The sequence below is a fragment of the Dermochelys coriacea genome, chromosome 7, assembly GCF_009764565.3.
Source record: "Dermochelys coriacea isolate rDerCor1 chromosome 7, rDerCor1.pri.v4, whole genome shotgun sequence".
Classification (NCBI taxonomy): Eukaryota; Metazoa; Chordata; order Testudines; family Dermochelyidae; genus Dermochelys; species Dermochelys coriacea.
The window spans coordinates 92,441,130-92,466,968 of record NC_050074.1 but is presented as its reverse complement, the minus strand read 5'-3'; the positions used below and the strand labels follow the sequence as shown (position 1 = coordinate 92,466,968).

Below are 25,839 nucleotides of genomic sequence, written 5' to 3'. Positions count from 1 at the left end.
GCGGAGGCTGGCTCGATCCGCGCAGGGGAGAGCCCATGGGGCGGGCGGGCGAGTTATTTGTTTAACCGGGTTCTGCTAGGTGGCCGGTTGCCTGCTGTAGGAAAGGGGGGCGCTGGGTCGGAGCGGACGCCAGGTCAGGAGGGTTGGAATGAGGGTACCAGTTATTAGCTGCGTGTTTCGGAGTAGCAGCCCTGTTAGTCTGTATCGGTAAAAAGAGCAGGAGCACTTGTGGCACCTTCGAGACTAACACATTTATTTGAGCGTAAGCTTTTGTGAGCTACGGCTCGCTTCATCGGATTATGCTCTAATAAATGTGTTAGTCTCTAAGGTGCCACAAGTCCTCCTTTTCTTTTTGCGAATACAGACTAACACGGCTGCTCCTCTGAAACAAGTGCTCCTGTTCTTTTTACTTTATAGGCATGGTTTCATTCAGCTGTGTGAGAGGACCTGAGCCACGCAGGGGGAGCAGCACCTTGCTACAGAAGAGCTGCCACAAGGCAAGCCCAGAGCTGCACGGGCTTCTCAGGATGAACCAGCTAATTTGCTGATCAGGTTGTTTCTGACAGTTCTTTATCTGGGCTTAAAACAAGCCTGGGCAGAGTCAAAAAGCAGTTCAAATGAAACTGTGAACCAGGGGTCAGACTGGGGGGAAAGGGGTGGTGGTGGTACTCTTCCAAACGCTTTCCCACAAAATAAGCTCTGCCCATGTGAGATGCTACTCAACAGTCAATTGTGCAGATGTTAAGCATGTATCAGAGGTTCTCAAACTTCACTGCACCCCGACCCCTTTCTGACAACAGAAATGACTCCAGGAGGGGGGACGGAAGTCTGAGTCTGCCCGAGCCCCAGCGCCATAGGCAGGGGGACCAAAGCCCAAACCTGAGCCCTGTCACCCAGGGCTGGAGCCCTTGGGCTTTGGCCCCCGGCAGTGGGATTCGAGCTTTGGCTTTGTCCCTGGTGGGGCTTGGGCTTCGGTCCTGGGCCCCAGGAAATCTAATGCCAGCCCTGGTGACCCCATTACAATGGGGTTGTGATCCACTTTGGGGTCCCAACCCACAATTTGAGAACTGATGGCATATATGATCATGTGTTTTCTAGGCTTCTTGTACCCTCGGGATGGGGGGAGGTCTGAATACACCTGTGAGCTCAACTTAGCTCCTTGGTCTTGGATTTTCTTGATTGAGAAAGGGATATGGCGTTGCTCTCCCCAACCCATTCACATGTTGTGCCAAAATGAGCTGTTAGGCACCATAGATTCTGCAGATCTTTATAATATGACCCTCCTCCTCCTTTCTTACATGTTTTGATGAGTAGAGAAAATATAAATTATTTATTCTTTCTCTGCCTCAGTTCCTCATCTGTGAAATTGGGATAATAGCCATAATAACGCAATAGAATATTGTGAGAAAAAACTTATGAATGTGTTTGAGGTGCTCAAATGTTAGTTATATTTACTTTTAGAAAAATATCAAGGTCCCAGTCCTGAAATGTGTAATGCTTAATTTGTGAGTTCTTCAGTGATACTACTCACATGTTTGCAGTTAAGCAAATGTAAAAATGTTTTCAAAATCAGGGCATAAATAAAATAATATTTACCACATTCTTCTGAGATGGATAAGTTTATAACCACTATTTACATATGGTGAAAGGAGGAGGAGGTTAAGTGACTTGCCCACGTCCAGAGAGTGTGTCCAGTTCTTGAGTTGATATTAGAACTCAGAATTACAGTCTTGCCCTCAGAAGTATTATAAGGGCCCTACTGTCAAACAAACGTTAACCCTGCCCCTTGGCCCATTAAGCCCCACCCATCTGTCACTGGAAGTCCCGCTCCATTGGGGTATTACTTCTGGGGTCAAGCCGGACACATGACTAGAAGCAAGGTGTGTTGTGACCCCTCTAAGAACTCCTCCCACTGCCCTCTACCAATCGTGATGGGTTTTGGCCACGGAGGACCGCCCCGAGAGCAGATTTGACCAAAATAGGGCAGGTTCTGGGACGGAATGAACCGCCCAGAAGAAGGTTGTGTGACCCCTCTAAGAACTCCTCCCACTGCCCTCTGCCAATCAGAGCGCAGCAGCATCACCACATAAGTCCCAGCGCCGGGCAGAGGAGGCCATCTCTTACCAAGAACTTTTGTTTTAGAAACCGTGGAAAGGCTAATAGGAAACATGGACTCCTTCACCACCCCCGTGAGAACTTCAGACTTTGTTTTAGCCCTGAGAGCCTTCGACCATCTGCAGAGACCATTCTACATCAGTGACAATTCTAAGGAGGAGGAGGGAGCGGATGAGGGGAGCCCTTTGGCCCAGCTGTTGATGGATACGCTGGAACCCGAACCTGAAACCCAATTGCTCTGAGACACCCTGATGAGCATGGCGGCCTTTCATTGTCCACCCCCCTGGAGGAGGAAGGCAAACACAGCTTGGGGGAGTCACCAATGGACAAGGTGAATGGAAAAGACGTCACTCAGGTAAATGAATAATTAAGAAGTGATGGTCGATGATGGGGTGAGGGGACAAACAAGCAATTTAAAACTTGGTAGCTGTAAATAAAAAAAAAATTATTGAAAAGGGCTTTGTGACTATCCGTGTTTCTGTTAGAAGGTCTCTGTGGCCCTTAAGTGAGCTAAAAAATTTAATGGAGCATCTTGGTTTGTTTTCAAGGTCCTGTATGTCTTTTAAATAAAAAAAAAAATGTTTGTGAGAACCTAGCTCTTGTGTCTTTGTGTAAAAGAGCACATTGACAGCAAAAAGCTGAAATGTATATTGTAAAATCTTGTGGCAGGGAAAAAATCCTAAAAATGTGTTTATAATTAAAAAAAAAAATCAGGGATGGTTTAGACGTGTTTGAGTATAATAGAGCTGACTCATCCTGTTGAACTGAATGGTTTTAACCACACTCCCACTGAATAGCCAGGGTGACTGAGATTACTCACCCTTTTTGCCATCAGGGTTAATGTATTCGTAATCAGTAATTAAATTTCATAGGTGTGCACCCACAGTAAGGGAGGTGGGTGGGTGAGGATGGTGAGTTCTGATTAATATGAAATGAAATAAAACCTCAGGAATTCACAGATGCTATTGAACAGTTTTAGCGTTCTACCAACTCCTGAACAACCCAGGAGTTGGTAGAACACTATTGGACAGTTTAAATATTACCCAGGAGTTGGTTGAACACTATGGACCACTCTTTCTAGCAGCTCAAAGTCATTAAAAGTTTAAAATAATATATTTACAAAAAAATAAACAAGGGTCTACCCAAAACTGAAATGTTTCAAGGGTTCACAAACCTCAACCATACTTTAGAACAAGCATTTGCTCTAAAGACAATCAAACATTTAAAAGCTATGGGTATTTGTAGGGTGCTTATTATGGTTGTGATACACCCATTTTATTTCAAAAACAACCCCCAAACTTTAAGCATGGAAGAAACATGTTTAAAAAACAAGCCCCAAGACATTCATTGATATCTGCAAAGGGCCCCCACTTGGAAATGAGTACAGGTACATTAAGGATTGGTGATTTACTGTTTAATACTGTAAGAAGGTCCTACAGAAAAATGTATTTTAACTAAAAGGAACAAAACATTAGCCAAAAGCAGACCAGTTGTGCAGACAACTTAATTCCCCCACCCCAGATCACAAAAGGGAATGTTAGGGGAGGGGTGCCTACACTACTAGCACTCCTAGCTATCTTTGAGACACCACTGACTCCCTGAAGAAATCCTTTGCAATCCTGAATGCATCCGATGAAGTGAACTGTAGCTCATGAAAGCTTATGCTCAAATAAATTTGTTAGTCTCTAAGGTGCCACAAGGTGCCTTTTCTTTTTACAATCCTTTGGTGATCTTCCAGAAAACATCATCCTGGCCACTATGGATGTAGAAGCCCCCTACACCAACATTCCACACAAAGATGGACTACAAGCCGTCTGGAACAGTATGCCCGATAATGTCACTGCAAACCTGGTGGCTGAACTTTGTGTCTTTGTCCTCACGCACAACTATTTCACATTTGGGGACAATGTATACCTTCAAATCAGCTATGGGTACCCGCAGGGCCCCACAGTATGCCAACATTTTTTTAGCTGACTTAGAAAAACACTTCCTCAGCTCTCATCCCCTAACGCTCCTATTCTACTTATGCTACGTTGATGACATCTTCATCATCTGGACCCATGGAAAAGAAGCCCTTAAGGAATTTCACCATGATTTCAATAATTTCCATCCCACCATCAACCTCAGCCGGGACTAGTCCACACAAGAGATCCACTTCCTGGACACTACAGTGCTAATAAGCGATGGCCACATAAACATCACCCTACACCGGAAACCTACTGACCACTTACCTACATGCCTCCAGCTTTCATCCAGACCACATCACACGATCCATTGTCTACAGCCAAGCTCTAAGATAGAACTGCATTTGCTCCAATCCCTCCAACAGAGACAAACACCTACAAGATCTCTATCAAGCATTCTTAAAACTACAACACCCACCTGCTGAAGTGAAGGAACAGATTGACAGAGCCAGAAGAGTACCCAGAAGTCACCTACTACAGGACAGGCCCAACAAAGAAAGTAACAGAACGCCACTAGCCGTCACCTTCAGCCCCCAACTAAAACCTCTCCAACGCATCATCAAGGATCTACAACCTATACTGAAGGACGGTCCCTCACTCTCACAGATCTTGGGAGACAGGCCAGTCCTCGCTTTCAGACAGCCCCCCAATCTAAAGCAAATACTCACCAGCAACCACACACCACACAACAAAAACACTAACCCAGGAACCTATCCTTACAACAAAGCCTGTTGCCAACTCTGTCCACATACCTATTCAAGGGACACCATCATAGGACCTAATCACATCAGCCACACTGTAAGAGGCTTGTTCACCTGCACATCTACCAATGTGATACTGTATATGTCATCATGTGCCAACAATGCCCCTCTGCCATGTACATTGGCCAAACCTGACAATCTCCACACAAAAAAATAAATGGACACAAATCAGACATCAAGAATTATAATATTCAAAAACCAGTCGGAGAACACTTCAACCTCCCTGGTCACTCAGTTACAGACCTAAAAGTTGCAATTCTCCAACAAAAAAACTTCAAAAACAGACTCCAACAAGAAACTGCAGAATTGGAATTAATTTGCAAACTGGACACCATTAACTTAGGCTTGAATAAAGATTGGGAGTGGATGGGTCATTACACAAAGTAAAAACTATTTTCCCATGCTAATTTTTTCCCCTACTGTTACTCACAGCTTCTTGTCAACTGTTTGAAATGGGCCATCCTGATCATCCGTACAAAATTGTTTTTTTCCTGCTGATAATAGCCTACCGTAATTGATTGGTCTCATTACAGTTGATATGGCAACACTCAATTTTTCATGTTCTCTGTGTATATATAAATCTTCCTACTGTATTTTCCACTGCATGCATCTGATGAAGTGGGTTTTAGCCCACGAAAGCATATGCTCAAATAAATTTGTTGGTCTCTAAGGTACCACAAGTACTCCTCGTTTTTTTAAAGTCCTTAAGTATCTTTTATTTCCGAGTTGTGGTGATCGAATCAACCTGCTAACTACAGACTTTTGAAGTCTGTTTGAAACAAAGTGTTAGGATGGTATAAAAACCTCAGGTATTTTGGAGACTGTCCTCTTTCAACAGAAACTCTCTTGAATTGCTGCTGGACTGCAAGAGGAGGTATGCTCCCTGGTTTTAACTCTGAAAATAATATTATATAATGTCACTCTTTGGCCATGCTATCCTTACTAAATAATGGTACCTATCTTTATTGCAGTGTGATCTGTTTAGCATGGAACCAGTAACTTTAAGTTGCAGGCCAAGGTGAAAACCATTTTTAACTATAGTTCTGCTTAATACTGTTAAATTAAAAAAAAATTCATGTATTACTTTTTTTGCCTCTGTTTTCACTAACAAGGTCAGCTCCCAGACTGCTGTGCTGGGCATCACAAAATGGGGAAGAGATGGCCAGCCCTCTGTAGAGATAGAGGTGGTTAGGGACTATTTAGAAAAGCTGGACGTGCACAAGTCCATGGGGCCGGACGAATTGCATCCGAGAGTGCTGAGGGAATTGGCGGCTGTGATTGCAGAGCCCTTGGCCATTATCTTTGAAAACTCGTGGCGAACGGGGGAAGTCCCGGATGACTGGAAAAAGGCTAATGTAGTGCCCATCTTTAAAAAAGGGAAGAAGGAGGATCCTGGGAACTACAGGCCGGTCAGCCTCACCTCAGTCCCTGGAAAAATCATGGAGCAGGTCCTCAAAGAATCAATCCTGAAGCACTTAGAGGAGAGGAAAGTGATCAGGAACAGTCAGCATGGATTCACCAAGGGAAGGTCATGCCTGACTAATCTAATCGCCTTTTATGATGAGATTACTGGTTCTGTGGATGAAGGGAAAGCAGTGGATGTATTGTTTCTTGACTTTAGCAAAGCTTTTGACACGGTCTCCCACAGCATTCTTGTCAGCAAGTTAAGGAAGTATGGGCTGGATGAATGCACTATAAGGTGGGTAGAAAGCTGGCTAGATTGTCGGGCTCAATGGGTAGTGATCAATGGCTCCATGTCTAGTTGGCAGCTGGTGTCAAGTGGAGTGCCCCAGGGGTCGGTCCTGGGGCCCGTTTTGTTCAATATCTTCATAAATGATCTGGAGGATGGTGTGGATTGCACTCTCAGCAAATTTGCGGATGATACTAAACTGGGAGGAGTGGTAGATACGCTGGAGGGGAGGGATAGGATACAGAAGGACCTAGACAAATTGGAAGATTGGGCCAAAAGAAATCTAATGAGGTTCAATAAGGATAAGTGCAGGGTCCTGCACTTAGGATGGAAGAATCCAATGCACCGCTACAGACTAGGGACCGAATGGCTCGGCAGCAGTTCTGCGGAAAAGGACCTAGGGGTGACAGTGGACGAGAAGCTGGATATGAGTCAGCAGTGTGCCCTTGTTGCCAAGAAGGCCAATGGCATTTTGGGATGTATAAGTAGGGGCATAGCGAGCAGATCGAGGGACGTGATCGTTCCCCTCTATTCGACACTGGTGAGGCCTCATCTGGAGTACTGTGTCCAGTTTTGGGCCCCACACTACAAGAAGGATGTGGATAAATTGGAAAGAGTACAGCGAAGGGCAACAAAAATGATTAGGGGTCTAGAGCACATGACTTATGAGGAGAGGCTGAGGGAGCTGGGATTGTTTAGTCTGCAGAAGAGAAGAATGAGGGGGGATTTGATAGCTGCTTTCAACTACCTGAAAGGGGGTTTCAAAGAGGATGGCTCTAGACTGTTCTCAATGGTAGCAGATGACAGAACGAGGAGTAATGGTCTCAAGTTGCAATGGGGGAGGTTTAGATTGGATATTAGGAAAAACTTTTTCACTAAGAGGGTGGTGAAACACTGGAATGCGTTACCTAGGGAGGTGGTAGAATCTCCTTCCTTAGAGGTTTTTAAGGTCAGGCTTGACAAAGCCCTGGCTAGGATGATTTAACTGGGACTTGGTCCTGCTTTGAGCAGGGGGTTGGACTAGATGACCTTCTGGGGTCCCTTCCAACCCTGATATTCTATGATTCTATGATTCTATGATTACACAGGGATTTGAGGGTAATACTAACTAACATTTTTGCTTGTTCTTTAACCCAAAGACCCAAACACACATGGGGGGAAATAGAACAACCATGCACAGGCGCCGTCTTCTGTTGGCGCTGGTGGTGCTCGACTGCCCCCAGCCCCACCCCCTCCTGCCTTGGCCCTGCCCCAACTCCGCCCCTATTCCAACCCCTTCCCCAAATCCCCACCCAGGCCCCGTCTCTTCCACACCTCCTCCCCTGAGTGCACCGCATTCCCGCTCTTCTCCCCTCCATCCCGGAGCTTGTTATGCCACGAAATAGCTGTTTTGTGGCAGCAAGTGCTGGGAGGAGAAGTGGGGACGCGGTGCACACACGGGAGGAGGCGGAGGTAAGGGTGACGAGGCAGGGAGGTTGGCTGCCAGTGGGTGCAGAGCACACCAATTTTTCCCCGTGCATGCTCCAGCCCCAGAACACCCACGGAGTCTGCACCTATGCAATCATGTGCCTGCAATCCTTTATCCTGTGGTAGAAGGTAACTTTCTGCATTTAGCTCTTAAATGCATGTGGGTGTATTGAAAAGTATTTTGTTGCAAACTGTTGGTTTGGTGTTTTAAACTGCTGTGTGTGTGTGTGTGTGCGCGTGCAAAATATAGGTGTGTTTTTTAAAAAGTACATTGCTGTTTTTTTTGTTTTTTTTTAAAAGCATATGGCTGCAAACTGATGGTGTGTTGTGTTTCAAACTAACAGGGATTTCTGTGCAAAATGTGTTTTAAAATGGATTTTAAAAGTTGATTTTTAGAGCAGTTTGGTTTTTATTCTGCAAAATGAGATGTGTTTTTAAAAATGTTTGGGGGTTGTTGTTTTTTAAAGTGGTAGAAATAAACTCAAAACCTGTGTTTGTTGTACAGCCTGAAATGGATTATTTTGTTTTAAAACTATGATTTTTTTAATAGAAAAACACCCCGATGAATATTTTATTTTTTAAATTTACAAGACAGTTTTATAATAATAATGTGTCTGTGTTAGGGGGCTTATTCCTTCACCCACTTACTTCCCTGGTTCTTCTCACATGAACAGAGAGCAACAATACCTGAAGTCTGAAGGTGCAAACAATTCGATGTTTATTGGGGTGAACTTCCAGCAAGCATGATTCCAGTTTCCTTCCTTAGTGTCCCCCTTCCTAGCTCTGACACCACAGAGCCTTACACCTGTGTTCCTGTTCCCATTCCTGCCCTTAGCCAAACATGATTCCAATTTCACCATCCCCATTCCCTGTTCCCATTTCCCCCTTTAGCCAAACATGATTCCAATTTCACCACCCCCATTCCCTGTTCCCATTTCCCCCTTTAGCAAAACATGATTCCAATTTCCCCACTCCCGTTCCCATTTCCCCCACCCACCCACTTCCTGATTGACTGCAGACTATATAGTAAAACTTGAGTTCCGCTTAACCATACCTTAACCAATCATTTTACTGAAATTTAACTAACCAATCTTAACATATTGTAACATGATTATTTAACCAATTATATCCCACCACCTTAATTAGTTTACACCCAGCAAAATTAATTATACAGCAGACAGAAACAATCACAGAACCAGACAGAGCTTATACAGACGAACAATAGGGAAATGGGGACTACAGTGGTAGAACAACAAAGAAAAGAGGATTTCACATCCCAGCTATTGATAAGTGAGTTCTTGCCAGACAGGATGCTATCAAACTAAGTTTCCTTTCACATCTTCTAGGCACTTCCCTTTCTCTGGAGGCGAGAGGCATTATCAAAACAGGATTGTATTCCTAACAGCCCAATAGCACCTGATTTCAATGTCAGGTTTCAGAGTAGCAGCCGTGTTAGTCTGTATTCGCAAAAAGAAAAGTAGTACTTGTGATTTCAATGTGACTAGTTTGGAATGTGAGGATGTGACCGGTCGCTTCCCAACTTATGGCTGCCTCTGCTGCTTAGCCAAAGGCCTGAGCCTAAGCACAGGGCCTCGGACTGTCACAGTAAGAGAAGGCCCTTACACTGCAGAGAGTGATTTTGATTCTTTCTTTTATACCTCTAGAACTAGCTAAGTGATAAGAATACACCTAAATTCTTAGATTATAGGCCTTTACAGACAGGCCTGAATATCTATATCCTAACACTCTGCTCCACAGTACAGTCAAAACATGAGAGATCCTTAGACCAGAGGGTAAATAAGCTCAAAAGAGGAAAGAGACAGCTGAAAAGGAAAATTCACCAGCATCAGTGACGGATGGATGGATAAAGGCCAGTAAATATATTTTGCTTATTGGTTTGGTTACTTTGTGAGGTTTTGTATTTTAAGTAAATATATAAGTGTGGGTGAGAAAGATGGTAAAGTTAAGTTTTGTAAAATGTTTTTTCCCCCAATCAGACATGGGCAGCTCTCCTGACACTCCTGTAGTCAGAGCTACAGGGACACCTCTGCCAGAACTGCCAAAGAATCAGAAATCTTCTCTGAGTCCTTTAATAACAACGACAGCTGAAGAAGAAAATTCACCAGCATTAGTGACTGATGGATGGATGAAGCCCAGTAAATATATTTTGCTTATTGGTTTGTTTATTTTATGAGTTTTTGTATTTTAAGTAAATAAATAGGTGTGGGTGAGAAAAATGGTAAAATTAAGTTTTGTAAAATGTTTTTTCCCCATAATCAGGCATGTGCAGCTCTCCTAACAATGCTGTAGTCGGAGCTATAGGGACACCTCCACCAGAACCGCTAAAGAACCAGGAATCTGCTTTGAGACCTTTAACAATGCTAATGCAAAACAGCACAAGAGTGCAGATGAAGCATCAGAGCTGTCCAAACCTCATATATGTCAAACCCAAGGACAAAACAAAAGACTCTGGTAAAAACCAACCACGCAAACACAATTCCAGTTCCTCAGCAACCACTACCACACCAATCCCCTCTCAGAGTATATTTGATACTAGGCTATGAAACCACTGATGTCTTGTGGAAAATATTCTACAACAAAACATAAATGTTTTGTTTGGCTGAGGATTCTTTTTTGGTAGTAGAGATGTACGACAACAAGCTCCCCAGGGCTTCTCTTCTTCTCATTCCCAGCTGGGAGTGAGGGGAAGCCGCCCAAGGCTTTCTTCCCTCCCACCCACTTGTTCCCTGCTGAGAGTGGGGGAAAACACCCAGGGCTTCTCACTTCCCTGTTCCCTGCCGGGAGTGGGCAGGGGAAGCTGCCCAGGCTTTCTCGCCCCCCTGTTCCCCTCCTGCAGGGAGCAGGCAGGGGGCCCCTCGGGCTTCTCGCTCTATCTCCAAGCTGGGAGTAGGGTCCGAAGCTGCTCCAGGCTTCTTGTCCTGGTTCTCAGCTGGGAGCGGGAGCAGCATCCAGTCGCTTAGCTTGCCAGGGGAGTGGGGCTTTCTTGTCAGTTTCACAGTCCCTGCCATGAAATTGACAAGACAGCAGATGTATGGGAGAAAGTGTCTCCACAGACATTGTGTCATCATAACTATGCAGACATAAGTTTTATGCCTCTCGTTGAGGTGCTGGTGTAGTAGGGCACTTACATCGGTGGGCGGAAGGGGCGGTGGTGCCTCCCCTAGCACAGCTGTCCCTGTTGCTCGAAACCTGGGCTGTGGTGCCCACACCTCCCTTCCACTCTGACCCTTCCTGGAGGCGCCCAGAGCCTGCTGCTGCTGCTTGGTATCAGTCTTCCTCCTCTCCTCCACTGCACTTTCCTCTCCTTTCAGAGGTCCCTGCAGCTGCCTGCACGTCCCCACCCCTCATCCCTGTGGGGGGGGGTGTGTGTGAGGATGCGAGCGGTAGGTGGGGGGATGAGGAGGGAGAGGAGGGCATCCCTCTAACTTTACACAGTGAAAAAGTCTTCCAGACCAGAGACCTAGGTCTTGTCTACACTGCCACTTTACAGTGCTGAAACTTTCTCACTCAGGGGAGTGAAAAAACACCTTCCTGGGCTATGCAAGTTTCAGCGCTGTAAAGTGGTAGTGTAGACATTGCAACAGTGTAAGGAGAAGCGCTTCCAGCACTGGGAGCTGTTCCCCTCATGGGGTCGTTTTCTAACAGCGCTGGGAGAAATTAGGCTTCAATTTGGTGCAGGTAGCCTGACTTTTCATCTCTCTCTATACAAAGTACACCAAATTCCCTGCCACACCGAGGAGAATCCATCTGGCAATTGATCTATAGCTGTTCAGTTCCCACGGGGAATATTACTGGTGCTTTAAGGTAAAAGGAGGGAGAGTCTCGTGGGGAGGGAGGGCAGCAGCAGGGTGAGGAGGTGAGCAGCGAGCCAGCTACATGGCAGGTGGGGGGGTCTGGCAGATGGTGAGGAGGCAAGCAGCAGATGGACAAGCAGCAGGGAGCTGGGAGAAGAGGTGAGCAGAAGGGGGACCTCACAGGTGGGTGAAGAGGTGAGAAGTGAGGCAGAGGTGATCTGGGGCAGAGCAGGGGTGGAGTGTGGACAGGGCTGTGACAGAAGAGGCAGGACAAGGAGCTATCCTCCCCCAAGGGAAGTTTCACCCACCACCCTTGTGATAAGATACTGACATAATTATGTCGACATAAACTGCCTAAAACTGTGTTACTGGACAACAAAATGGCAGATGAAATTCAATGTTGATAAATGCAAAGTAATACACATTGGAAAACATAATCCCAACTATACATATAAAATGATGGGGTTTAAATTAACTGTTACCACTCAAGAAAGAGATTTCAAGTTATTGTGGATAGTTTTCTGAAAACATCCGCTCAATGTGCAGCAGTAGTCAAAAAAGGGAACAGAATGTTGGGACTCATTAAGAAAGGGATAGATAATAAGACAGAAAATATCATATTGCCTCTATATAAATCATGATACGCTCATATTTTGAATACTGCATGCAGATGTGGTTGCCCCATCTGAAAAAGATATATTGGAATTGGAAAAGGTTCAGAAAAGGGCAACAAAAATTATTAGGGGTATGGAACGGCTTCCATATGAGGCGAGATTAATAAAACTGGGACTTTTTAGCTTGGAAAAGAGATGACTAAGAGGGGATATGATTGAGGTCTATAAAATCATGACTGGTATGGAGAAAGTAAATAAGGAAGTGTTATTTACTCCTCAGAACACAAGAACTAGGAGTCACTAAATGAAAGTAATAGGCAGCAGATTTAAAACAAACAAAAGGAAGTATTTCTTCACACACCGCACAGTCGCTGTGGAACTCTTTGCCAGAGGAGGTTGTGAAGGCCAAAAATATAACAGGATTCAAAAAAGAACTAGATAAGTTCATGGAGGATAGGTCCATCAATGGCTATTAGCCAGGATGGGTAGAGATGGTGTCCTTAGCCTCTGTGTGCCAGAAGCTGAGAATGGGTGGCGGGATGGATCACTTGATGATTACCTGTTCTATTCGTTCCCTCTGGGACACCTGGTATTGGCCATTGTTGGAAGAGAGGCTACTGGGCAAGATGGACCTTTGGTCTGCCCAGTATGACCGTTCTTATGTTCTTATATGGACCTAACTTTTTTTAAATGAAAGCTGAGATCCTCACATAACCACTTGACTCCAGGAGCTGGTACTTTAAGAAAAACACCAAATATATTGTGACTTTCACAATAAAATAGGAAGAGTTGGCAATATGACATCACTATGGCTAACATCTCTCTTTTCATCCCCTTATGCTTCTCTAACTCTCCCTTAATCATGACCTGGGTAGGGAGAAGCTCAGCTGGATTTCCCCCTCTGTGGGGGGGAGGGGGAACAATAGCTACATAATCTACTATTACACGATAGGGCTGTCCTCAGTTTTTTTACACTAAAGGGAGTGGAGGTCTAATTACATAGAATAGTGAAGATGTCGTTAGTTCCCGATGCGTTCTTTATTATGGGAACTAATGGGACTGGGACTTCATTTCCCAGGGTCCTTTGGGCAGGAAAGGTGTCTTTTTCCTCTGCCGGTGTATTCATAACGCTTTTCCTAGCCCAGGCAGTCCCGGGAAACGGAGTCCAAACCCTGTGAGCTGCCAACACAGAAACGAGACAGGGCACTACGAACCCCAGGTGTCTTCACACACCTCCCCTGCAGCTAAGAGCAGGGGGCTGAACGCGTGTGATGCTGTAGAGTGCGACAGAAATCCGGGAGCGCTGAGATCATGCATTTCTTGTGCTCGCTGAGAGCTGTAGCAGCTTCCCTGGCGCATGCAAAGGTGCAAGCGGACTGGGTCTGTTCTGCCAGGAAGGACCCCTCTCCAGCCGTGCACCGCTATGGGGAGTGCAGCATGTCACTAGCAGTGATCAGTTAGAGAGCGGTAGGGGTTCCCTGGTTTCTTTGGGCAGCGTGGGCGGAGAGCATGGGTGTGGGGTTAGTGGGCAGCATACGGTATCGGGCCGGGGGCTGCCTTGCGGGGAGGAGGAGGTGTAGGGTGTAGCTGGAGGGGCGATGGCAGGAGGGGTGGTCCTGGTGCAGGGAGCCAGCAGGGGCCTCGGCCTGCACTTCTGCAAACACATTTTATCCGCACGGAAAGAGGCGAGAGTGATCGCTACCTGCAGGAGCCCCGAAACAGCCAGCGCCTTACAAGCGCTGCACAGGCTGTATCCCCAGAACCTCACCGTGCTGCGGCTGGATGCCACTCGGGAGGCAGAGATCCGAGAGGCAGCGGAAGCAGTGGCGAAGAAGCACGGCCGGCTGGATCTGCTCATCAACTCTGGGGCAGTGTTGCACCCTAGCGCCAGAGGAGAGACGAGCCTGCAGGACGTCTCGGCAGAGGTGGGCCAGAGTTTCCTTCAGTAGAAACAAAAGTGGGGTTTAAAAAAAAGCGTAGTTAGTGCAGACCTGGTTTCAGAGTAGTAGCTGTGTTAGTCTGTATTCGTAAAAAAGAAAAGGAGGACTTGTGGCACCTTTGAGACTAACATTTATTTGTTTATTTATTTATTTAGTTTTTTCCACCAAATGCATCCGATGAAGTGAGCTGTAGCTCACGAAAGCTTATGCTCTAATAAATTTGTTAGTCTCTAAGGTGCCACCGGTACTCCTTTTATTTATTTGAGCATAAGCTTTCGTGAGCTACAGCTCACTTCATCGGATGCAGACCTGGTGTATTTCGCTCCTGTGGGGTTAGCTGGAAGACCCCACGTTCTGTCAGTAGCTGTCTGAGCAAGTGCTTTCCCTCGGAGCTCAGCTGCTGGGGAGTTTTGTCCAAATTGTGTGTCGGTTTAAGTCTTTGCTAATTAATCTCAGCCAGGCTAGATTGACATGCTGTGGAGAGAAGTGGGGATCCTTGTTAATGGAAGGAGGTCTGAAAGAGGGGGTGTTTTTTTGTTTTTTTTTTTAGTGAAGGTGGCTTGGTAACTGAAGCCTTTGCTTGAGGACATCTGGTCGCAGCTGGTGTATTTCAATAAATATATAGGTAGACACCTGAACGTGCATCATGTCTTTAAAAGCATGTCCATGTTGAAATAGGTGACTAGCGGCCTGAGAAGAAAAAACATGCCACCTACTGGGCCTCATTCCGTGCCAGGAAAAAGGGCTCCTCATGGCAACAGAAATGGGTCTAATGGGCTTTTTCTCCAGCCAGCCATTCCCGTTGTTGCATGCTCATCAATGCACAGTGCACTCTAGCGTGCAGAGCTCCAGGATGCATGACATTTGAACTGAATGTGTTTATGTAATTAAAAACAACAACCACCGAGAAAAGAAAAAGGGGAGACGCACAGCTGGCAAGGTGCCCAAATTTAGAGGGCCTGTTTGGACACCTGTTCTTCAGCACCCATGCTTCCAGATAGACGGAGTGTGCCCATCTGCAACTGTGCAGGTATATTTCAGTCATGAAAATGCACCAGGTGTGTTCAAGATGTTATTTTCGGGCCTTCAGAACTTTCTTTCAAAACTAGCATGGTCTAAGCATAAAGCACATTGAGGAGTAAGTACATTTGCATTGTGCAACTGCAAAGAATGTTTGAAAAATATGTTGAATAAAATGTATTTTGGCCAGTTAGCACAACTCAAAAATAACTTAAGTCTTTGGTGAGGGTAAAAAAAAGAAAAATGGCAATAGCTCACTTCAGAGAGCTATGAAATAACAAAAAGCAATCCCTTCCCTCATCTCCCCAAATATACATTCTTACATCATGTTCCACAATAATGACAGTGGAAATAAAATTATTTCCCACTGGTTTCACAGTAGACCAACTAGCCAGGGCTGCACAGAGCTTTAGGGAGCCTGGGGCAAAATCTGACACTGAGAGCCTCCACTCTTCCAAAGAAATTACCACTGAGGAAAGGCTGCAGGGAGAAGAGTTGGAGGGGAAGCCCACACCGCACTCACCTAACCCAGCAATGGCGCTCAGCTCCAGTCACGTAGGTCTGGGCCTGGGTCCCTCTCTGGGTGTTGCAACCTGGCCCAGGGGTCACAGTGCAACTCAGGTTTTGGCTATGCATCCCTGCAGCTAGCCAGCATTTCTAATTAAGGATGGGATTTTCAATGGGACTTGTGCTTCACTTAGGTGCTTTTGAAAATCCCACCATGTCTTCATCAGATCCCTAACCTTAAGTAACAACAATATAATAGTTTGGTGGTTTGTATGTTTGTTTTGTCTCTTTCTGAACGTGAAATGACTTCACTAAACATAACTGTTTGCTAAGTGGGCTATTCCTATTTCCCTGTTTTTCTTTAGGCTATGTCTACACTACAGACCTTAGGCCATGGCTACACTTGCAGCTGTAGAGCGCTTTGAGATAAACCAGCCTTTGTAGAGTGCAGTAGGGAAAGTGCTGCAGTCTGTCTACACTGACAACTTCAAACACGCTGGCGTGGCCACATTTGCGGCACTTTCAGTGGCATTGGGAGCAGTGCATTATGGGCAGCTATCCCAGCATGCAAGTGGCTGCAACGTGCTTTTCAAATGGGGCGAGAGGGGGGGCGGTGGAGTGTGACAGGGAGTGTGTTGTGTGTATGTGGGGGGAGAGAGAATGTGTTTTTGGGGGGCTGAGAGCATGTCAGCATGCTGTCTTGTAAGTTTAGACAGCGGCAGACCCCCCCCCCCACCTCTCTCACACACAGCATTCCACACTAATGGTTAGTTTGTCTCGGAGGAGATAAGCAGCCGGCTGTCAGAAATGGAGCTTTCAACAGGCATTTCCGCATTCCTACAGCCGATTCCAAACATGACAAGAGTGGCCACTTGACTCAAGGGGATTATCGGTCGTTTCTGGAGGCTGATCAGTGTGCAGTAAAGCAACACCTCGTTCACACTGGCGCCGCGGCGCTCCAGCGGAGGTGCAGCACTGTAACCGCCTTGTCAGAGCGCTCCATGTGCCTTGCCAGTGTGAACGGGTAGTGAGCTAATGCGCCCAGGGCTCCTTTATTGTGCTGTAAATCACAAGTGTAGCCAAGCCCTTAGAGTGGGACAGTTGTACTGCAGGAGCTGTGCCGCTATAAGGTCTCCCGTGTAGCCTGAGTAGAGTTCTCCTGTTGGCATAGTTAAATCACACCCAATGAGTGGCGGTAACTAAGTCGGCGGGAGAGAGTCTCCCACCAACATAGCGCTGTCCACACTGGCACTTTTGTTGGTGAAACTTTGTTGGTCAGGGGTATGTTTTTTCACACCCCTAACCGACAAAAAGTTTTACTGACAAAAGTGTTAGTGTAGACATAACCTTAGTTACAGAACGTTGCCTGTTCCATCCCTTCATCTTGTGTTGTGTGTTAAGTAACTCTTGTTTTTTTTTCTTGATTTAACTCATCTTGTTGGTTTCCTGGGCTAGACTAAGCTTGAGATTTTTTAGGGAAAAAAAGTTCAGAAAATTCTTAGAAAAGAAAAACAAATGTATTAGCCCTGATGCTGTAAAGAACAAAATGGATTCCTCGTGTGCTTAAAGTTAATCACCTGCATAAATCTTTGCAGTATTGGAACCTTAGAATGGAATGGCTTTCATGACCTTCACTCTAGTATTCCTAGTTAATAATTTAACTCCAAAGTATACATGAATTGACTGTCCTTAGAGTTTCACATTCTGATGACCTAAATAGATAATTTGAGCTATGACCTCTTAGTTTAAACCTGTATGCTCCCGTGACTAAACAACATGTTTTAGTACCAGTTGTTTATTTGCAGATACCCAGTGACCAGTGTTTCAAAGTTCAAACAATATCAGCAAAGTCAGAAAGAGCTAAAGTAGTTTAATTCTTTGTTTTCAGTGTCAGTGGCCACAAAAAAGAAAAAAAAATGCTATTTGGTGTTTTAGGTTAAATCGTTTTAATTTAACTAGCCCAACAGACTCTTCAATAAGTGCATGTAACAAAATGCCACAAAGCAGCAACGCTCCATATTGAGTCTAACTAAACAAAAATGAATTAATAATTTATCTGACAAGGAAGAAGAAATGGAATTAATAAGGCATGTGCGCATTAATTTGCTTGCATGGTTTCTCCCACCTTTTATCTTTTGTCTTTTTAAAAAAGATTACTCCTCAGGAAAGATAATACCTTCTGAGGCATTTGTACTCTGCCTAGCATAATGGGACTCTGATCCTCACTGGATTTTTGAGCATCACCGCAATGTAAACTATAGTAATATGGATTTGTCAACACTTCTGGAAGGGTCACCCCTTACATTACAGTATACCATTTCAGATGGGCTAAGTCAGGATCAATAATGGGTAATGTTTGTTAGTGATCATGATATCACACTGAGATGATGAGAGATGATGATGTGATTTTATATCTTTTGTTAGCACAAGATGGAACTTTAAAACTGGAATTTGCTGGTTGTAGACTATTTACCTTTCAGTTTCTACTTTTTTCTTCTTTTTCTTAATGTTCTAGGGTCTTTCCATAACATTGGCAACAAATACCATAGGGCCCCTAGTGATGGCTAAATATTTTGCCCCTCTGTTGCGGAAAGGAATTGGAGCATTTGGACATCAGTTTGCTGACCAGGCCAAACAGCATAGGGCCATACTGGTGAACCTGACAGCTAAAGTAGGCTCCATAGGAGACAATGGTAAGTACTGTTTGACATGAGTGTTATGCAGTAACCTAATTATTTTTCATATAAGAAGATAAATGATTGATATATTAATGTTTTATAACATCCAGCTGGTGTGGGCCAGCGTAGCTAATACCAATGCAGAAGATCACTATAATTTTCAAGTATTACTGCATCTTAATTTATATTTTTCCTGCAAAAATGGTTTGTGAAGTAAAAAGTATAATTCTGCTTAAATTGTACTGTATGTTGTCTAACAAATATATATTGAATAATTTTCTTTATTCCTTGTCACTGCTAAAAGTAATTATGGTGGTATATTCTGCAGCAATTTTTTAATTTTAAAATTTGTATATTCCTATTCAAGTGCATGTAGTGAATGACATATTTATTTATCAAACATTCAAGACAGTATGTGCACTATGAATATTCAAGGAGTATTTTAAAAATCCATTCCAAAAAGTTTTTGTAAACATTTCTTATAATTTAAGTAGAGGGTTTCATTTTATCCTGCATAATTTGTCAGATCAGTGTTTGGATAGGTAAGTCTCTTTAATATAAACTTTAGAGACATTAAATGCAATTTCTGGGTCTGTTGTGACTTTTAGCTATACATTTGGGGATGTGACTTTGTCAAATATCATAAATTAAGCAGTATTGTGCTGTGCCAGTCATTGAATTGGAGACCTAGAGAGAGAACTCACAAACTGCAGGAATTGATATTGGTAAGGATTCCTTGTGTGGCATTTTCCCCTTTGACTCAATATTGAGCTGATGTCTCAAGCATGATGCAAGGGGTCATTCTGATGTTGGAGATGATGAGTGAAATCCTGGCTCGATTAAAGTCAATGAGAATTTTGCTAGTGATTTCAACAGAGCCAGGATTTCACATGAGGTTTTTTGTGTGGGATGTGAAACTCAGACTTCAGTCATAAAAGGCCTCAGGGCTGGTATACACTGCACAGTTAGGTCAACATAAGGCAGTTTATGTTGACCTAATTATGTCAGGCTCTACACTTCAGCCTTCCTCCCACTTATGTAAGTGCCCTACTACACTGAGGCCTTGTCTACACTGGCAAGTTTCTGTGCAGTAAAGCAGCTTTCTGAGGTGTAACTCCAAGCCAGTTCTCACTTACGGACAGCCCCCCAACCTGAAGCAAATATTCACCAGCAACTACACACAACACCACAGAAACACTAATCCAGGAACCAATCCCTGTAGCAAACCTCATTGCCTACTCTGTCCCCATATCTACTCTAGCGACACCATCAGAGGACCCAACCACATCAGCCACACCATCAGAGGCTCATTCACCTGCACGTCTACTAATGTTATATATGCCATCATGTGCCAGCAATGCCCCTCTGCCATGTACATTGGCCAAACCGGACAGTCCTTATGTAAAAAAATAAATGGACACAAATCAGACATCAGGAACGGTAACATACAAAAGCCAGTGGGAGAACACTTCAATCTTCCTGGACATTCTATAACAGATTTAAAAGTAGCTATACTTGAACAAAAAAAACTTCAGAAACAGACTTCAAAGAGAAACAGCAGAACTAAAATACATTTGCAAATTTAACACCATTAATTTGGGTTTGAATAGGGACTGGGCGTGGCTGGCTCATTACAAAAGCAGCTTTGCCTTTCCTGGAATTGATACCTCCTCATCTATTGTTGGGAGTGGACTACATCCACCCTGATCGAATTGGCCCTGTCAACACTGGTTCTCCACTTGTGAGGTAACTCCCTTCCCTTCATGTGTCATTATATAATGCCTGCATCTGTAATTTTCACTCCATGCATCTGAAGAAGTGGTGTTTTACCCACGAAAGCTTATGCCCAAATAAATCTGTTAGTCTTTGAGGTGCCACCAGACTCCTTGTTGTTTTTGTTTCAGTCTGTGAAAGAAGCTTATTGAAACATCTCTGAGGGTGAGATTTTATCTGTATTCAGCTTCTTACTGTGTTAGGCTTAGACTTGCGTGTTGTATTTTATTTTGCTTGGTAATTTACTTTGTTTTGTCTGTTATTACTTGCAACCACTTAAATCCTCCTTTTTGTATTTAATAAAATCACTTTTTACTTACTAATTAACCCAGAGTAAGTATTTATACCTGTGGGGGCAAACAGCTGTGCATATCTCTCTATCAGTGTTATAGAGGGTGAGCAGTTTATGATTTTACTGTGTATAAAGCTTATACAGGGTAAAACGGATTTATTTGGGGTTTGTACCCACAATGTGCTGCAACCCCGTCCGCCTTCCCATAACACTTAGCGGCAGAAAAGGAAGAGGTGCTCTGTGGGATAGCTGCCCAGAGTGCACCGCTCCGAATACCAACACAAGCGTGAACACGCTGTTGCGCAGGCAGCTGATTGTGTTGACACACAACAGCGGTTTCCCTTCAGCGCTCTCTGAGCAGCGCTGTATCTGTCGGTACTGTAACTTTGCTCGTGTAGACATTCCCTGACATCATAACTCCACGAGACGTGTAGGGCTTATTTCAGTATACAGTAACGCCTCACTTAAAGTCGTCCCGGTTAACGTTGTTTCGTTGTTACGTTGCTGATCAATTAGGGAACATGCTCATTTAAAGTTGTGCAGTGCTCCCTTAAAGTCGTTTGGCAGCCACCTGCTTTGTCCACTGCTGGCAGGAAGAGCAGCCCGTTGGAGCTAGCTGGTGGGGGCTTGGAACCAGGGTGGACTGGCAGCCCCCCTATCAGCTCCCTGCTCCCTTAAGTTCCCTGTATGGTAGCTGCCCAGCAGGCTATCAATTGCCAGCAGTTCAGCTGTCCCTCCCCCCACTGCCGTGTGCTGCTCCTGCCCTCTGCCTTGGAGCTGCTCTCCAGAGCCTCCTACTTGCTTGGGGGGAGGGGGGAGAGCGGGGCTAATGTCAGGGTGTCCCCCTCCCCCCTGCTTCTGCACTCCATTTCCATAGAGCAGGGGGGACACACGACAGGCTCAGGACAAAGGGAGCTTCCTGGCAGTGACAATGTCGCAGGAAAACAAAGAATACAGGCTTAGCAATGGAATTTCTTAACCATAGTAACTTTTACTCTTAAAAGACTCAAGAGTTACTGTGACACTCCCCAGGGGTACCCAGGGTGGTGAGACACCTCACCACCACTTGCCCTTACACGTGAGGCAGCCTTGTTGGTGCCTGCTGTGAATCAGCTCCCTGAATCCACCAGCCTCTGGCAACACTTCAAGCACTTCCTTCATTGCCTGTGCAAGCCCTCACTCCCTCTGTGCAGGTTAGTGAATGGCCCACACCAACCCCTGAACCCTCTCAGACCGTTCCCTGTATAGTCAGCTCCTTATCCACTGAACCCCCATAGAAGTACCAAGGGCAGTGGTAGACACACTAGCTTGTAAGAGCCAGCTCAGGAGCAGCACTTTGCTTAACGCCACAGCACTTAGATATATTTATAGTCTGGAAAAGAGAAGACTGAAAGGGGGCTTGATAACAGTTTTCAAGTACATAAAAGGTTATTATAAGGAGGGAGAAAAATTGTTCTTCTTAACCTCTGAGGATAGGACATGAAGCAATGGGCTTAAATTGCAGCAAGGACAAGGAAAAACTTCCTAACTGTCAGGATAGTTAAACACGGGAATAAATTGCCTAGGGAGGTTGTGGAATCTCCATCATTGGGGATTTTTAAGAGCAGGTTGGACAAACATCTGTCAGGGATGGTCTAGATAATACTTAGTCCTGCCTTGAGTGCAGGGGACTGGACTAGATGACCTCTCGAGGTCCCTTCCAGTTCTATGATTCTATAGTGAAAACAAGAATAAGTTTACTATCGGGGATCCAAGATTCAGGCAGTAATGAGTAAGGATATTGGAAACAAATCGTTACATATGAAACAAAATCATAACTTGCTTTCTAGAGACTAAATGTAACACGTTAACTCCTATCTAATGAAGTTTTATGGAAAGGGCTCTTCAGCATTTTCAACCAAGATTGGCTCAGACACTGTTTTCATGAATATAAACATGCTGTCTATTTACTTCCTAGATGCAGGATCACAGTGTGTCTTCTTTCTCTTCTAGAAATTCCCCCCAAAGTTCATTGGCTGTACTCTTAGACTGGAATGAACTCGTGGCTTGTTTTTTTTTTCCCCAATGTGCTCTTTCCTTGTTGACTTCACACCTCCTTGTTAACATTTGACTTCATATGTAAATGGGCATCCATTGTGTTAGCTTTTAATGCTTAATTTACATCCTGTCTGGAGGCAAGTCTGTTTTTCACCTTTGCTGGTGACCACTACCTTGATACAGATTTTAAAAACATAGTGTTTCGGTGTAAGTATATGTGTGTGTGTGTGCGTGCGTGTATATATATATATCTCTATATATATATAACTCCTTACATAGTGTCTGTACATACATTTCACAGTTATACTAATGACCATTGTGACAAAGGCTTTTAGTCAAGATCGCTTGGCATTCTTTGGTGAACTAGAATGTATACACAAGACTCAAGAGATTTCTATAAACCCTTTACACCCCCTGGCCAGTTGGCATAAAAAGATTCTTGGGTCACAGTTACAGATTTTTTGAAAATAACAAAAGTCCTAAGATGCCCCTAGTCTTAGCTCACCCCTTCTGAGAGTCAGTGGTTCATCAGCATTTCAAGCTGGGCAGTGTCTCTCCTGCACATCTTTCTTATGACTTGTAATGGTCAGCCCACTGCACAGAACAGAACCTCCCTCTTAAATAGGGTCTATGTCTTTGTGATGTGTGCTCCAACTGAGAAGATCCAGATCCACCAGCCATACTTGCTCATCCTCCCACGTTGTGAACCCCTGTGTAGAAAATACATTGTTCTATGGGGGTAGGGCCAGAAGTTGAGAGACAATCAAAGTCAGTAGCCCCAGATTGAAGTCTTGACGGCTTCTCAGTGATAGCTCTGCAGTGAGATGCCAAACACCTTGCCCAGGCTGGGCTACTGTCTAGATTGCAGCCTAATAAGAGGCTTTCCCTGGACAAGTTCAGACTTATGAAGTCACATAAGTACTATTTCCACACACAGTACAACATAAAGTTCATAATTTGATCCTGTCATATCCTACTCTGTTACAACAAGTCCCAGTCAGTTTTCCCAGTGAAACAGCGGTTTTGAAACATGCCAGCCTTCCTTGTTCAGACTGTGCTTGCACCTATTATAGAGCGAAAGTATGAAAGGCATGATACAAAATGATAGTGTGTTATAAAGCACCAAAGAACCTGACCATTTGTGGTGAAGATTCTAAGGCCCTTTTTTTCAAGAATAGAATGTTAACCCTTTTGTCTTGGCAAAATTCCATTTTAAGTTATTCCTTTTTTGTTCCTCTAAACTTCCTCCTGCAGATTCAGTTGGATATGATATCTTTCACTTCCAGTTGTATTTTGTTGTATAGTACTGCTGTGCACTAGCTTATACATGCCATGTGTCACTTCATATGTGCATGCATTTGGGGAGTGCGGAAGTCATTTCTTTATACACCTTTTATATATCATTTGTAAAACACTGTGGATTTTTCTGGATAAACAGCTTTATAAAAAGTTGAGAATTATTCTAACAGTAAATTTAAAAAATCCTTTACATAAAGCTGCATTTCTGATCCTTTGTGAAAAGGATTAATTACATGCTAAAGTAAATGGTTGAAGAAGGAAAAAACTTTTATTTTAGGTATAATATTAGTATAATATTAGAGAATGTGACTCATTTTTGGTTGGGTGATTCATACTCTCGGGGAATTAATTATCCAACACAAGAAATTCTAAAATAGACACTAGTACTTTTTAAAATCAGATGGCTACTGCTAGCATGGCATAGGTAAACATGAACCTTGAGTTCAGTGTTAACTAGTAGATTGAGTACAGAACTGGGAGAAAGGACGTCCTGAAATCTTATCTCAATTCTGCCATTGACTTCCTATCTGTCCCTGGGCAAATAAACATGGGGAGGTAAATGTAAAAGAATTAGGTAACTGAATTTAGAAGAAACTAAGGGGTAAATAGTAAGAGTCCACTGTTCTTTTTTCTATAATTACTTATTTTGTTGTGTTTTTCATAGATTTTAAGGCCAGAAAGGACCATTATGATAATCTATTTTGACTTTTTGCATAACAGACCACAGAATTTTATGCAGTGGTTCTTGCATCAAATTCATAACATCTGGTTGAGCAAGGAGCTTATCTTTTAGAAAGACAAGCAAGACAATGATGAATCCATTGGTTTTGCTCGATCTTTTTCATGAAAAATATACAGCCTTCCCCATGGCTAAAAAATATGGGATAATGCTGTATGTACCAGCAAATGACCAAAGGGATATTCACTAATATATTATTCTGAAATCTGCCAAATATATCAACATGCTATAATTATGACACAATCCTGCTTGTGGCTTTGTAGAACTTGCTTACCTGACATATTGTTTTTTAGCCTTAGGTGGATGGTATAGCTACAGGATGTCTAAAGCAGCTTTGAACATGGCTACCAAGAATCTCAGCATTGAACTTGGAAGAGGGAAAACTAAAGTGGTGTGTGTTTCATTGCATCCAGGAACTGTGAATACTGACTTATCAAAGCCTTATCACAGGAACGTTCCTAAGGACAAACTGTTCACTCCAGAATATTCAGTTAATTGTCTAATGACTATTATTCAGAACCTTGATATGGAGAAAACAGGAAAGTTCTTTGCTTGGGATGGATCTGCACTACCTTGGTAAAGACTTGTTTTAATGGAGATGCTCCGGTACTGTGGAGATGAGAGCAATATAAATACCTAGCTAGATTAATGCTTTAGTAAACCTTTTGTTGTGGCGTATTATGAGGGCATCCAAAAGATATTAGATTTTAATCCGAGTTCTGTCACTTGCTGTATGACTTTGAGCAAATCACTTTAACTTCTCTGTGCCTTTAATTGACTACCTTGTAAATGGGGATAATAATTACCAACCTCAGGGATCTTGAGACTAAATTTATTTATGTTTGTAATCGGTTTTGAGAGTCCCTAAAAAGGTGCAATAAAGTATTGAGAAAAGTTATGATTTTATTAATGATAATAAAAGCATACTGCTAATGATTTGCTGCAAAGATTTGTGTTTATTTATTCAGATACCATGCCTTGGTTTGTGTAAATTGGATGAGGTTAGAGAGAAAAGGGATTACATAGCAGTGGGAGACAGGCCATTTCAAAAGGCTGTTGCCTGTAACCTTCTCTCTTTGTTTTTTATGCTATCAGTTTGAAAGGTGATACAACAGTGCAGGACAGATC

General features: G+C 43.8%; 1 protein-coding gene and 1 long non-coding RNA gene across 2 annotated transcripts; both read left to right on the top strand.

Moving 5' to 3' along the window:
• Nucleotides 1–297: 297 nt before the first annotated feature.
• LOC119858637 lies at nt 298–10,482 on the top strand. Its single transcript, XR_006282552.1, has 3 exons — nt 298–2,470; nt 9,995–10,153; nt 10,278–10,482. It is a non-coding gene; the product is annotated as an uncharacterized LOC119858637 (long non-coding RNA).
• Nucleotides 10,483–13,681: 3,199 nt separating this feature from the next.
• LOC119858910 (C-factor-like) lies at nt 13,682–25,658 on the top strand. Its single transcript, XM_038410450.2, has 3 exons — nt 13,682–14,351; nt 18,409–18,586; nt 25,005–25,658. The coding sequence occupies exons 1-3, from the start codon at nt 14,025–14,027 to the stop codon at nt 25,289–25,291; spliced, it is 792 nt and encodes a 263-aa protein (XP_038266378.1). The 5' UTR covers nt 13,682–14,024; the 3' UTR covers nt 25,292–25,658.
• The last annotated feature ends 181 nt before the right edge of the window (nt 25,659–25,839 follow it).